The 16361-nt window shown below is 31.8% G+C and overlaps 1 protein-coding gene across 1 annotated transcript; it reads left to right on the forward strand.

Moving 5' to 3' along the window:
* Positions 1–13622: 13622 nt before the first annotated feature.
* On the forward strand, positions 13623–16012 carry LOC128172279 (uncharacterized). The gene is made up of 4 exons (XM_052838076.1): positions 13623–13724; positions 14906–14989; positions 15112–15202; positions 15458–16012. The coding sequence occupies exons 1-4, from the start codon at positions 13631–13633 to the stop codon at positions 15618–15620; spliced, it is 432 nt and encodes a 143-aa protein (XP_052694036.1). The 5' UTR covers positions 13623–13630; the 3' UTR covers positions 15621–16012.
* The last annotated feature ends 349 nt before the right edge of the window (positions 16013–16361 follow it).

Consider the following 16361-nt stretch of genomic DNA (forward strand, 5'->3'; position numbering starts at 1 on the left):
ATTATCAGGTAGTGTAAATTTAAGTTTTTTAAATCATTATCCCCAATTGTAGAATTAGGCTATAATGAAGTGTTGAATTTTAACATAGTAATAATTGTAGAAATTTTTGATAAATCTCTTCAAAAACCTATTGGACTTAAACAATGTAAGCTGAAATTTATGGCAGTACCAAGGTGGCATTTTTGCATCTGTGTGTCTCACCTGACAGTTGAGATATTGACAGTTGATATATTTACATGTACCTTTAAAATTTAATATCCCGTTGGAAAAAAATAACTCTGATAGAAAAAAAAATATTTTTCCTTCAGGAAATACTAAAAGTCCTATAGCAATTTCAAAAGTCCAGCTGGAATTAAATTTTCAATAGGAGAAAAGTATTCCCAAATGACTTTAGTTCAAACAGGGACATCGGCGGTACTTTGTCTGTGTCATAATTGTCTGGCACATTGTTAATTAGTAAGAGGAAGACCCAGCCTCTTTTTAGCTCACCTGAGCTGAAAGCTCAAGTGAGCTATTCTGATCACATTTTGTCTGTCGTCCGTCTGTCTGTCCGTCCTTCCGTCTGTCCGTCTGTCTGTCTGTAAACTTTTCACATTTTCAACATCTTCTCAAGAACCACTGGACCAATTTCAACCAAACTTGGGACAAATCATCCTTAACCTAAGGGGATACAAAGTTGTGAAAATTAAGGACCACGCCCTTTTGCAAATGGAGATAATAAGGAATTTATGAAAATTTTCGAGATATTTAAAATCTTCTTCTCATGAACCAAAAGACCAGGAAAGCTGAAACTTGTGTGAAAGCATCCCAAGGTAGTGTAGATTCAAAGTTATGAAAATCATGACCCCAGGGGTAGGTTGGGGCCACAATGGGGGTCGAAGTTTAACATAGGAATATATACTAGGGTAAATCTTTAAAAATCTTCTTCTCAGAAACTAATTAGCCAGCAAAGCTGAAACTTGTGTGAAAGCATCCTCAGGTAGTGTAGATTCAAAGTTGAGAAAATCATGACCCCCGGGGTTAGGGTGGGGCCACAATGGGGCGTCGAAGTTTTACATTGGAATATATGAAGTAAATCTTTAAAAATCTCCTTCTCAGAAACTTATCAGCCAGGAAAGCTGAAACTTGTGTGAAAGCATCCTCAGGTAGTGTAGATTTAAAGGTGTGAAAAACATGAACCCCGGGGGTAGGATTGGGCCATAATGGGGAGTCGAAGTTTTACATATGATTATATAGAGTAAATCTTTAAAAATCTTCTTCTCATGAACCATTAGACCAGGAAAGCTGAAACTTGTGTGAAAGCATCCTCAGGTAGTGTAGATTCAAAGTTATGAAAATCATGACCCCAGGGGTAGGTTGGGGCCACAATGGGGGTCGAAGTTTAACATAGGAATATATACTAGGGTAAATCTTTAAAAATCTTCTTCTCAGAAACTAATCAGCCAGCAAAGCTGAAACTTGTGTGGAAGAATCCTCAGGTAGTGTAAACTCAAAGTTGTGAAAATCATGACCCTTGGGGGTAGGGTGGGGCTACAATGGGGGAGGGGTCGAAGTTTAACATATGAATATATAGTATAAATCTTTAACAATTTTCCTTCTCAGAAACTATTCAGCCAGCAAAGCTGAAACTTGTATGGAAGCATCCTCAGGTAGTGTAGATACAAAATTGTGAAAACCATGACCCCAGGGGGTAGGGCAGGGCCACAATGGGGGGTCAAAGTTTAACAAAGGAATATATAGAATAAATCTTTAAAAATCTTCTTCTCAGAAACTAATCAGCCAGATGATTCTTTATAATTGTTAAGAATTTGGCCCCAGGACAATTCTTTGGCCTCACAAGAAGGTTCAGAGTTTGATGTAGGTTTATATCCCATATATAAACTATTGTTAAGGATCTTTTTGAGAACTGCAATACTCAACATATGATATGACTATATAATCATCCTGTTAAAAAAGGGACTAATGATTATAAACATAAGAATATCCAGGGGGAAAATGGATTTTATTTATACAGGATCTACATGTATTATTGTACATTGTCCAGATAGTTTGTATTATGACTCCATTAAGCTGATTTTATCATACCTATTGTTCCTCAGGTGAGCGATGTGGCCCATGGGCCTCTTGTTAAGAGGGAAGTACTGTAGCCGATTTCTTAGATGACGAAATTTTACCTAATAAACTTATATACACTGTTTAACATTAAAATTAATATTGCTGATTACAAAGAAAACACACACCACAAGCTGACTAGAACCGACTTTGTCAACAAAATCATTAAAATGAAAAACATTATTTCAATTGTATATTTAGAATACTAATACATTAATGCATTAAATAAATATTTTAAATCAAAATGTTTTTTGCGAAGTACATGTAGTGTTAATAAATTATATAATGTTATGAATTGTTGTCTCCAAATTCGACTTTATTTTCAATTGTAATAAAATTCATAATAAGAAACATGTTGATAACCTGTATTTGTTAACGACACAATTACAATCTAATAGATGATAGTACCAAGACCAAGACAGATAGATGTTGAATTTACCGTGAGGGAAACGCGGTTTACTTGTCTAACCAGGCCGAATCGTGCTTTGTGTGCAAACCACTCAGGGCGCGGGAAATTAGGGATCCGTATTGACTGTACTATGACCATAAATCTATGAATTTTTGAAAATATTTTTTCCACTAGAATCACTCTATCAAAAATGCTAATATGGATAGTTTTCATTTGGGGCTTTTCCCTAGGGATAACATGTATTTTATTTTGCTATTATTTTGTGGGTCTAGGAAGTCATTTTTGACCCTTCAGCAACCAATTCTATACAAGTACAGCAGAAGTATACAAGAGGAAATTCAAACAGCAGAAGAATTACAAATATGTCATAAAACAGTGCTCACTAAGTCAAAATACCCAGTAGGGCAAGTTGAAATTGATTTAATAATGAGGAAATCATGGCAGTTTGACCAACAAAATGGCGACCAACAGTATTTTTAAAATGACATTCCTCTTAGGTGAGCTATTGAAAAGGAATATTTTGAAATCTAAAGTGGCCCTTTTTGTATATTTAGATCCCTAATTTTTAAGGATGTTTTTAAACTAATAGACAATATGGAACAAAAACATTCGTTTTGCTGTCATGGTAACCAAGCAAAAAAAATTATCACTCAAAATTTGTCCAAAATATGTTATTTGCTTCTCCTTTGAAGACTTACTGTGGTTTTAATTGATTTTTGAAAGAACGTAAACATATGTAAAAATCGTACTTGAGCAGACCAGCCAGCGCTCTATACTATTAAAGGCGAAATATAAAGAGAAATGACAATATTTTCATTTGTTTGCGAAATTCCGGGATATTGCCCATTTTTGTGACGTCATGGATGAAGTGCCATTGGACAATGATGACACATCGAAATTAATGTGAAAGACGTGCTCTGTAAATTGTTTTATAGAGATTTGAATTTGATACGATACTATTTAGGGGGAGAATAAAGGGTATGGCGTCTTTTAAAAATGTTGTTGTCAGGAACATACTCTTTATACCCTTTCATTGACAGTGTTTCTTATTGTGATTTCAAACACTCCACCAAGGATGCTTGTTCTGAGTGAGTTAAAAGTTACCGGTCAACAGTCTTTTTTAACAGTCGATTTTAACAGTTCCAATCCAACAGTCAAAATGCTGGATTTTTTTTCGTATAGAGTTATATAGTAACAGGGGTATAACAATGTCATCTACCTAAAAAATATTTGAAAGTATCGAAGCAATTGTATTGCTAGGTTAACCTTGTTCAAATAGAATAACTTCCTGGTCGACTGTAATCTTGAGCTGTATAAGAGATATCTAATGCCAGGGGAACAAAAATATATATCCTTGTATGCATCAAACTCTTTACCTTCTTTTGTTGACTTATTATGATAAAGAAACGATCAGCGGCGTGTTTATCAATTGTACGCCTTCATAGCAGGTAAAAATGCATATGCATTCCACTCAGAAAAAGCTTCTTTACTGTTAAATATCCAGATCACGGGTCTTTAGATAATGTCCCTCGATGAGGAAATTATCAAAACAAATCGATAATATTATAAAAAAGTAAATGAACAAAAGAATGGTTGTTGTGGCGTTTACCTCTGTTGTTATCCTTTTACGGTTGCAAAGTAGGTATCATTATGTCATAATTTTTCTTTTTTTTCATGTTTCTAATGTGAAAAATGGATATACACCATTACATTATTAAAGGTAGTAAATCTGACTTGGTGAATCGTTATGGTGACTGGGAGGAAGCCTATGAAGGTTGCAAATCCCAAAACGACTCACTGGTTAGTATACAGGACATAAAAAATCATAATGATTCATCAGTGATGGAACATTATCCGATTTGGTCCTTGGTCAAAGGGAAATTTACTCCATGGACTGCCTATAGGGGTAAGGGAAGAAAACGCTTTACATTACATGGAACAACTAAAAGAGCTGTTACGTTTTGGAAAATATGGTGTGTCTAATTATATATGGGCAATACATGCATATACAGCGAATTGTTTGACACGTATGAATCACTCCAGTAGCGCAGTCCTAGCATGATCTATGTTTTGAGAGTATTATTAGAAAGAATTGTTTATATGCAACTGTCCTATTTATATTATGTACTGAATTTTTTTCCTGTGTAAAGGATGCTACCAAGGAGGTCCCTGCAGTGTAAATCGGTGTCACTTTGTTGTCAACAACACAGTGGGGAACTGTTATTTTGAATGTAAAACCAAACCAAAACACGAAGGGGGATGTGCAGACACTGAACATTTTTACTTTGGTCTTCAGGTAACATTATACATACAGAACGTTTTTATAATGAATTCAGTATAAATAATAAATTTACCTTTTTTAGGTTTGATGATGATACAATGAAGGATGAAACAGCAATTAGCACATATATGTGTTTCTAATGACACTGGGAATAATTTCATATCTTTAAGTGCAAAGAATCTGATTCACATCGATTGTTTGTAGGTTTAGTATCAGGAAGCCGTTTGGGACATTGCACAAAAGCGATGCACATGCAAACACCCTCTATATAAGCATGATATGTGCAACATTAAATCTTAAAAAGATGTGTGTTGCTTTGATAAATGTTGTGTGAAAAAAAACGCGATGAAATAACTGACAATAAGATGATCTATGTATATGTCGTATCTGATGTGTTTTTTTTTTCCATATACCAGGTTATAAAGATCCGCTAATATATTAGAGTCACACAGGAGAAAAGTGTTACAACAATTTAAAACATTTCTTATTTTTATCCATTAGACAAGTATCTGCTTATGTTTGTGCGATAAAGCCGAACTTTCACGTATCTTAGAAAGTACAAACTGTTACTTACTGTGTGAGCATGATATCAACAACGGCGAATGTGGTGGAGACATACACTATAGTGTGTATGAAGTAATGACTGGTAGGGTACTTAAATAAAGGTTAATAAAATTTAGATTTATTGCTTTAGTAGGCTTAATGTATTTGCATTCATATACAAAAATTGAAATTTGAATTTGTTTTCATTAAAGGCTGGCGACTTGAAATTAACATCTTTTAATATATAACAATTTTATTTTCAGTAACACTGTCCAATACATCATTTGGAGGATTTTGTTTGACTTGTCGATTGAAAAATGGAAACATAGATTTATCTAGCATGGAGTGCGATGAAAATGCAATTGGATATTGTGGTAGGTTGAGTTACTCATCTGTACACCAGCTTTTTAAAGCAAACCCAACCTTGTAAATACTGGAGGCAACCATTTCTATAGATCTATTTTTAAAAGGGGGCGGTTAAGTCATTCTAATTGAAGAGAGAGAGAGAGAGAGTTTTCTATATTCTTCATCAGGGCATCAATGCATAAAAAAATGCATACATGCAACGTAATTTCTGATAGTGCATTTGAAATTCAAAATACACGTTAAAAGGGAGGGAGGCTATGCATACGTAAATGTAGTACAATAAATCAAATACATGATATTCGCTCTAAACAGGCACGTTTTGGAACGTAAGAAACGAATTGAATATTGATTTGAGACGTTTCTTTTGCCTGAGGAAATCAAAAGAAATATTTTCCCCTAAATCACAAACAGAGCACGTTCGTCACTTGACGAATACTCATGTGTACATGTCATAATCAAAAATCGAAGGTTTAGTGTTAGAGCAATCTTAGCGTAGTTATGAAAATTGTCAACAGATGCCAAGCAAGCATCGAAAATGTTTGTTTTCGTTATTTCGACCCGGTAATTCTGAGAATTGGGCATGAATTTTAAACATCATGATTGCAACATACTTATTCATTTGAAGCGAAGAAATTTGACTTTGGTTAAAAATTGACTTGGGAGTCATTTTTTTTCAAAATTATAATTCAAAACCAAATGTGTCGAAGTACGATCCTTAATTTTGTTAGTTGTAAAATAAGCAGCATCGTTGAATTGGTTTTTTTAAAACTGGTTCTTAAATCAAATATCAAATATCAAATAAAAAACGTGTTTCAGTAAAATTTACATTTGTCACAGAATGTCTAGCTGATAAAAGAAATGTTTTGGAAATAAAATGAAATAACTTGTGTAGAGTTTTCTTAAGTATAAGTTACACATGTCTAATATGGTACACATTTTATGATACAAATCATAAGGTTTTTGTGTATGTCCTGCTGTCTGTATTGGTATCAGTAACCACGAGGGGACGTCCTCAAGTTACAAAATCCATGGTCGAAAGTCTGAATACAGGATGCCCGGTTACTACAATCGCTATATGCTCGGATACACATATTGTTGGAATACTCGTATGAACGTATGGCTGGAATGTCCATATGGCTGGAATGCCCGTATGGGACCAGAGATTATTCAAACTAGAAAACTGACCAGTCAGGAAGGGCCCTGCTATGACAATTAATATAGAGAAGTGAAAAAACTTTGAATTCCATCCTCTTTATATTAACAATGATGAAAAATAAATGCCCAGCATAAGATGTAAAGAACTGCAATATATAGGATCTCATGATATGTAGTTGGATATGATTTTCATCCAACAATTAAAGTGTTTTTTTCTTGAGCCTTAGTGAGGGGATAAAACACACAAGTTGGATAAAAATCATATTATACTACAAATCATATGATATTCTATTTATCCCATGTTTTATACACCACAATCAATGTTTACACTGTTTATAAAACTCCACATTATTTTACTTCATTATGCGTACGCAAATCCCATTCTAAAGTCACAACTGTGGGATATCAATAAAATATCCAATGAGTCATATCCACGGGATAAAGGGGGTTACATGTAACATGGGATGAAATAAAATACAAGTAATATTCATTATTACCTCGAGCTCAACTTCAAAACAAACATCAGTTGCAGACAAAGGTGTTCATTAATCTTCATATGACAGATAGAGATAATTTTCTGCACTCTGCAGCAGGCAAGATAATTAATCCCAGGGGATTAATTGTTCTGCTCTCTCATCCTTTCCTTCTAAATTTACAATAAGATTTTTTTTTCAGAAATGACAGAATGGGGTTATTATCTGATTAGGCCATTGCAAGTTTTTTTTCTTTGTTTAGCGTCCATCCAAAACTCAAAAACCTATCTTTCTATCAGGAAAAAACACAAACCTTAGAAAAAAAACCACAACTTTAAAAGTTCAACAAAATAAAATTTGTTATATATTTTTCAGTATTTTCTTCATTTTGTTACAAAAATAACAAATACCTACTATACGATTTCCATTTTGAATGTTGTTATATTTGATTTCTGATCCAGACTTTAAAAATGCGATCCTGAGCCCGACATATGAAAAAGCGATCTAATTTTATGAACAACAATTGTGTGTGTTTTTTAATTTTTACATTTCAAAAACAATCCGTCCGCGGACGCTAAACATAGAAAAAACTTGGAATGGCCTTACCTGTTAAAATTAACAGCATTAAGGCAGAAAAAATAAAATAAATAATTAAAAAATAAAATAGTGAAAAGGGATATCTTAATATATATCTTGATTTTAGAATTCAATAAAATTATCATATATCATTGTGTACGGTATTTTAACCAAAATAAAGTATGAATAATATATTTTAAATCCATATTTCAAAGAATGTACACAATACTACACATCATTCAAAATTGACCTTAACTTCAAAGCAAAGTTCATTTGCAGACACAGGCAGTGCAGTAATTAATCTCAATGTGACAGATAAAGATAAAGCTTAGGATTTTCTTTCTGTGGAAGGTTAATTAATCCCAAAGGACAAATATTGCACAGCCTTCCAAGTATACAATGGTAACATTCTCAGCAGTTATCTCTCTTTACCCATCCATTCTTATGCATAGTTATGGAATCTACCCCACCACCCCACCACCCCACCAGAAGACATAGAGAACCAAACTTAGCATCAAAATATGTATTTTTGCCTACTGAACTACCATACCAAATTTGAACTTGATTGGGCAACCATAAAAAAGTTATTAGAAAAAATACAGAAAATTTGTGGACGGAAGAGTGACAGACGGACGGACAGACGGACGGACAGACAGAGTGATTACTATAGGGCACCCGCAAATCCTTGCGGGGCCCTAATTAGCTAACAGTGGCTTTACACAAATGCACAAAATATTTTACTTATTCTTACAGTCTTGGGTGTCAAAACACTGCTGTAATGTCATTCCTTTGATCCAACAGTCTTAAATTTTTCATGTGACAGCCCTATATTAGTGAGCTTCTTCATACCAGACCGTTACCATTGGTTACAGTACTGATATACTTCAAAACCGGACTGACTGTCTCGGATAAATCAACACTGAAATTCAATGTCATTGTTTGAAGTACGATGTATGTGTCAAACACTTAAATTTGCATGAAAAAATGTCTAAACATTAAGGAGTTTTACATTATATCAGCCTCGAGTTCTAGTAAATGGCGGGGAATTTTATTTTTGATAACTTTAAACGTTCATTAAAAAGCTTAATGAAATAGTTTAACTTAAAAGAAATGACCAACTGTAATCATTATTACCAATTTATTAGTTCTTTTTTAGTAGTTTTCTTTTTACTATTTGATTTCTACAGATCAATATTTGCTTTTGAAATGCGCCAAAACAAGATATTTCAATATTCATAAAATACATGTTTTATTCTGAGAGTCACCGTGTGTAATGCTGTTTCACATTGTTTAAGCGTCTTTTTTCACGCCTTTAATACACCGCAGTTTAAAAAATAACGCATTCTCAAATTGCGCTAACTTTGGGACCTACGGAAGCGTGGAAGGGCCAGATAAAAAAAATTAATAAATTTATTTGTTCGGACGAAATAGGATTTGTTCGGACGAATTAGCTATTTCTTCAGACGAACACGTTATTTGTTTGGACGAAATACGATTTGCTTGGACGAATTAGGACTTGTTCGGACGAATAAGAATTTATTCGGACGAATTAGGATTTATTCGGACGAATAGTAATTTATTTGGACAAACTAGTATCTGTTCGGATGAATACGGATATTTTCGGACGAATAAGTTATTTGTTCGCACAAATTACGATTTGTTCGGTCGAATTATTTGTTCGGACGAATTACGATTGTTTGGACAAATTATTTGTTCGAACGAATGAGGATTCATATGAGATCAATGATCAAAATTTTTAATTTTTGAGACATAGTGTCTTTTAATGCTCTGATGTAATGGTGGGGGAGTATTTTTCAGGATTTTCATTGCTTAACATACTATTATGTTAAAGAATAAGTGAAATAGACCCAACAATAGATATGTAAAATTATACTGATTGACAAATAAAATGTGAACTTTTTCGCAGTGCTTCCAAAAATGCTGTGGAAAACAGAAAAAGAAATTGTCTGAATTTTTAAATCTATTTTTGCCTGAGCATAATTCAGTGATAGAGTAAAAAAACATGAATATTATGTCAATAATAATTAATTTCATAAATACGTTTTGTATTTAGAACAAAAAAAACCTCTAAACTTTACAACAATCCTAAATTGACAGCTAAGGCTCTGAGAAAACAACATCCTTAAAAAGAATCTCTTATTTAATAGAAAAAATGGGCTTTACGTGATACGAAAATGATTCAAATCAAAGGAGATCATTGAGAACATATTTTAAATGGCTTAAATTTTATGTGCTTATGAACAAACATGACGATAGAAAAAATATACGTAAGTTGTGAAAATCAAGCGCAATGTAATCTATCAGTGCAAGAAAAAACATACCCTAATGCTTATTGATAGTTGAAAATATTCTAATATCTGTGCAATGTAACTCTCTTGTTTTCATAATTTAGCGATTTATTTAGTTTTAATTGTAGAAAAGGGGTTAATGTTTAGAAATCTAAAGTATTTTTAGATATATCATGGGAGAAACTTTTGTAGGCCAACTCGTTTTTTTTTCAGTATCATTGTACTTTATATTAACACCAAAGTGTATCCTCTTTACGTTTGCTGAATATTATATGTTTGGGAAGGTAAGATGAGGGATACGAAGATTCTTCCTGAAATTAAATTAAATGATGCACTGGTAATTGAACTGTCTTGGTTGTCCCATTCCCGTTCTCAAAGACCGTAAATCATATTAGCGTTTAAAAATTATCGCACTACCAGCTAACTAAAAACAAAATCCAAAGACTGGGATTTATACTTTATGCATTAAGTGACTGATAATTAAAAAAAAATGTTGATATACCGATTCAAAAGAAGATGGGTGTATAAGACGTGTGAACTGCCCATATGAGGATAAATAAATTGCTATAAAATATGAACAAATCTAAAAAAAATTCTTTCTAAATTATTGAAAACAAGGTATATTTACCACAACATCTATTTATAACCCTTAGATATGTTAAATATTTGGATTAGGTTGATTTAAATTGGCGTATGCATGTCAAAACCTTCAAAAAGTGTCATTTGTAGTAGTAGTAGTAGTAGTAGTTTATTGGCGTATACATTACATACATTACCATAGCATACAATTTAACAGAACTTTACAATAATTGTGGGTACAGGTGGGAGGCAGGTTATATAAATCTATATAAAAGGTATAAAGTGGATGAAAAAATATCAAAAAGACCAACAAAGCAGTAGTTATATATATAAACGTAATTTACGTTTATTTGTAGAACTTCTATGCCTTTTCTTTTATAGAGTAGGGCTAAGCTCCATATTTTTGTCATAGTGTATATCAGGTTTAAAGGAAATCAAACTGATTTCAATCAACAAAAACGTGGAGAGGTGACCCACTACACTTTAAAAATGTCATTTTATATCCCAACAACTGAACGTTTATGAAAAATACTACAAGTCCGTAAATTCGTGTTTGAAGTAACACATAGCATTTAACAATGGAATTTGTTGTGACTAAAATGGCTCAGTGGTTAGAGCAACAGACATGAGATTACATTATAGAGATAGGGTTTTTAGGTTGTGGTTTCGATACCACCAAAACTTTTGAATTTATTTTTTTCTTATCGTTTGTTAATATATTCCAAACTGAATATAGTTAGATATTGTGCTTCTGTTAACGTGTATTATAGCGAACTCAAGTATATTTAGTTGGGAAAATTAAATTTGAAATTTTATTTTACGACTAAACCAATTAGGCATTTGCGCTATCTTGTTCCCCCAGCTTCTTTAACGCACTTTTTTCAAATTTCCTCATATTCTAAAAGTACGTTGCCACACACCTTCCTCTCAAAATTCATGTTTTTAGTAAAAGTGTGAAATTACTGTTGATAGAACACTTCATGTCAACTGTGGCGTGCATGGGTGTTGCACAGACCAACGTGAATACGATGTATAAATTGTTATACGTTATGCTCGTCGGCACGACGTATAATAGAATTTAAAATAGTTGACATTAAACACTGATCTAAACCAGCAACAATATGCCTAAACTTATCCTCTGGATTAGAAATTACGATTTTTGATATCAAGCATAATTATGCATGAAATGAAATCCTATTATTTTATTAAATAGGAATGGGGCTATTTATGATGAAATATTATTATTGAACCAATTTTTGTATCTGATGCCTGTTGTAATAGTTTTTTCTATGGGGTAGAGATGGAGATATGATGCTCAGATGACTTAATTAAGGTGGCTCTATACACCCACAGCTTATTCCAATTTTCAATAGAAGACCACAAAACATATACTCATCAAATATTAAAATAACGATAGGGATACTATAGGTATTTTTAAAGAATTTTTTACTGTTTTTTTCGTGTTTTTGTAAAATATTTTTTTAAAAGACAGCTATCAACAAATTGAGAGAAATTATTTTGTCATATGATGGATATTTCCTTCGGACACATAAAAAAAAATAACACTTCTTAACATTCAAAAATGTTATTATTGCAAATTTTTTTAGTATTTTCCAAAAACATATTTTTTCATATTTTCTTACTCTGTTGACAAATCATCTGAAAAAGTTGCTTGATGTTATAAGAAAATGTATTTCAATAAATGTGACATAAAAAATTGAATGAAAACCATTGCAAATAAACACAAAAAATATTTTAAATTTTATTTGGTATGAAAGTTCCTCATGTAACGGTTATCGTTCCTAAGTCCCAAGGCCCAAACACCTTGGGGACTTTTCATTTCTGAGTTGAAGAAAATTTCCTAAATATAATGTTGGAATGATAAATACATACGTATTTCATTATAGACTTTGCCCTGTATAATGTGAATATATTCGCTTTAATGCAAAACTAAGTCAAATAAATAAAGGGGAACATTGACTAGGCTAATAGGATTTATGTATCCCAACCTGAGAGAAATTCAAAGCATCCCTCTCATCCCCGTTAGGTGTCGATATTAATGTGCATTAAAGTATATTATAATTGAAATATTTTCACCTGTTTAGAATTTTATTTCACGGTATTCAACCAAAAAATACGTTTTAGAAATTTTTGGAAAGTTAAAAAATGTATTGTTCTCAACGGGAATCGAACTCATGACCTTCTGGTTTATAGTGAACCCACTAACCCACTGCGCTACGTTGTAACATATCGATAATGCTAAAGAAACTCTCTAAAATTTATACTTGATTTTATTGTTTATTTCGATAAATAATACCACACAACGTGAAGGTGTCACATACCACATTACTTGTAAGTAATGAATTTTCCAATTATCAAATTAAATCTATCCATTTAACAATTTTTTCAAAATAGCGGTTCCCATACAATTCACCTCAGTTTAAATCAGCCAGTACCGGAAATGCATGTTTCCAGATTTACTCTTTTGCGTACTGCGTCATCAAAAAGTGGTGTATAGAGCCACCTTAATGTATTCTTTTTTATAATCTGTTTAGTTGGTAATTACGTAGCTCCAATGGACATAATGATGTCAACATTTGATGCCTACTGGAACCGCTGTAAAGACAGTAACCTGTATATTGTTGGGAACACGGAACAATTATGTCAAAAAAGAAGCATAACAATTTGGACTGGATTAAGAAAATATAAAATAGGTATTCGTATCAAACGTATCAAACATTATTTTAAATTTTATGCTACTTTTAATAATTTTTATTTAAATTTACACATGTAACCATTCTATTTAGAACGTGTAAAACGTGATCTTATGTGCTTCAGTATTGAAAAAAACGACGATATATTCAGCTACAGAGAAAGAAATTGCACCGAACGTCTTCCATTTATTTGTAAACAACACATTGGTGAGTTAAGTAAGCTCTTTGGGTGGCAAATAACTAATATAAAACATGTCTAGAAAGTCAGATAGTTTCCTAGAAATATTTATTTGATACATTTAAATGTACAGATAACATCTTCAATAAAACAATATTTGTACATAAATCAAAATAAAAGGGATATAATTTAAGGTAGGTAAAAAGAATTAAATAAACAACAACGACCTTGCTTCATTTCGTCTTAGCTAATTTTCAAGTTTGAACCGATTACAATTGACTGAAGAAAGATTCTATTAAACCCATTAGAAAAATTGGAATAAGCAGGATTAAATAAATTCAGTTTCCATCGAGAAATCAATTAGCTTTGAAAATTCTCGTTCTAAATCATTCATGGACCATGTAAAAGCAAAGCAATCTACATATCTAGCAAAGGTGTATTTTCCAATATCAATCAGGTTAGGGATGAACTTTGAAAAATGCTTCGTTTCTTAAATTCTGCATTTTCATTCTAATTGACTAGGGTTGAGGGCAACATCGATTATATAATAGCCCCCGATCGAAGAAATATTGCCCCATGCGAAGCAATGGATGTAATGATTTCAAGATATTAATTTCATTCATTGTATTGAAAATATGTATAGATATTGGCTCTAATTTTTCATTATTACTAATTATATTTGACTAATTTTACCGTGCATTTATCATACATGTACGTTGCAATAATAATTTCTTTTTTTAAAATATCGATTGTGCAAGAGCCGATTTTATAAAACCTCTTTTAAATCATATAAACTACATAACCATTTTCAAAAACCTGGAAAAGAGCGCAAAATATCGTTTTTTATAATTTAATAATTGAATTTGATGATTGAAAATTCAAAATACTTTAACTTGCAACAAAATTTAAAATGTCTGTACATATGGCAAAATATCCTCTGTGGTAGTACTAAACCATGCACATTTAAGAGGTAAAGTTATATGAAAGTGATATAATAATTATGCTAAACACTACAAGGTGATTTATTTCTTACATTCGATAAAATTTGAGCCAAAAAATAATGGAAAAGATGTTTCTATGTTTATAAAAATGGTTCTGTTTGAAGAATTTTTTGAGGTTTAATCTAAATGATATATATCTATCTATTTTTTTTAAACTTAAATATGTATGCTACTCTTTCTAAATGAAATAAAATACAATTTTCAACAAGAAGCCACTAACAAAACAGACATGGACTACCGGACAATCACCACAGCTGTCTCGCCAAAGTCTTTTTCCAACCCAAAAACAAACGGTAAATGTCCATCTATCGAAGCTTGTTATACTGCCTAATTTTAATTAATTACAATATGATTGTAAATGAGTTTGTGCGAAATGAAAATGATTGTTTGAGAATAAATTCTTTTTTCTCCCCAGATACTCTTGTGATAATAATCAGTGTCTGCTGTGCCATCATAGCAGTGTGTGTTGTGTTTTGGCTTCTGCATTGTAAATTTCTGCGTAAGAGGTGAAACCTATTAAAACGTGTCGGGTTTTTTTTTAATCTGATCTTTAAAATGAATTTTAATATATTATTCATCCTACTGAATTGTTGTAATTTATCGTTAAATCGTAATTTACCGCAAATTACTATTGTTATATTATAACACGCAGGTTTAGACAGTTATAGTTGTAAATTGAAGTGACGTTATCTAATGTAATCTTTCAGCTAATAAAGTGACATAAAAATACTAAAAGTTAAGAAAAATATTTTTTATTTCAGATATCTACCGCATGCAACATCACATGTTCATCACGACAGAATTAAACAAACAAATAAATATGGAGAATCTGGATCCAAGACGGATTTTGATCTACAAAATGTGTACCATACAATAGTACCTGATACCGGAAACGACCAATTTTATGACCAAATTCACAAATAAGGACCATAAAATGACCAACAATATGTTATAGATCTGTGAAGGTAGCCAATTGTAAACGGATTGATTGATTTAGGTATTTAGTGTCCTTGTAAACTAAGACGTGCAACTGAATCTATTTATATAATCATGCCTTTTTTGGTGTATTTTTTATAGTTGTCTGTTTTTTAGTGTACTTGCAAAGCAAATTCTTGCATGGTATCCAGCTTGTGTATAATATCTGGATTTTAATCACAAGTTGCAATATGAAAAATAAGGTAAAATAAGAGGTAATAATGGTTAAGTAAATAATAAAATACAATTAAATCAGACATTTATAAAGCTTGCAATTGTTAGATGAAAAATTTTTTAATCGGACTACAAAAAAGTTATACCTATTCGTATTTAGTAATAATCGATGTCAATTGTCTTAATTGCCATTTTAGGCTAATCAATAAAAAAATCAAATTATGAATCATTTTGAATTTGAAACCAATAAAAATATTTCAGTAAGGCTAATTGGAACTTATTATATATACAAGTGATGTGCAATTTTAATTTTTATTAAAAAATAAAGCATATTATATTTAGCTTGTCATGAACAAATAGTATTAAGCTTGCCATGAATAACTATTTTTATTTGTAGTAAACTATGAAGAGTATATTATTTTACACGTTTGAAAAAAATCTCAACACAATTATAATTTCTTTTTTTTTTTCGTTAGACATGTAATGTTAGAACCATTTTAACAAGAGCTTGGAATT

The sequence above is a fragment of the Crassostrea angulata genome, chromosome 1 (genome assembly GCF_025612915.1).
Source record: "Crassostrea angulata isolate pt1a10 chromosome 1, ASM2561291v2, whole genome shotgun sequence".
Lineage (NCBI taxonomy): Eukaryota > Metazoa > Mollusca > Bivalvia > Ostreida > Ostreidae > Magallana > Magallana angulata.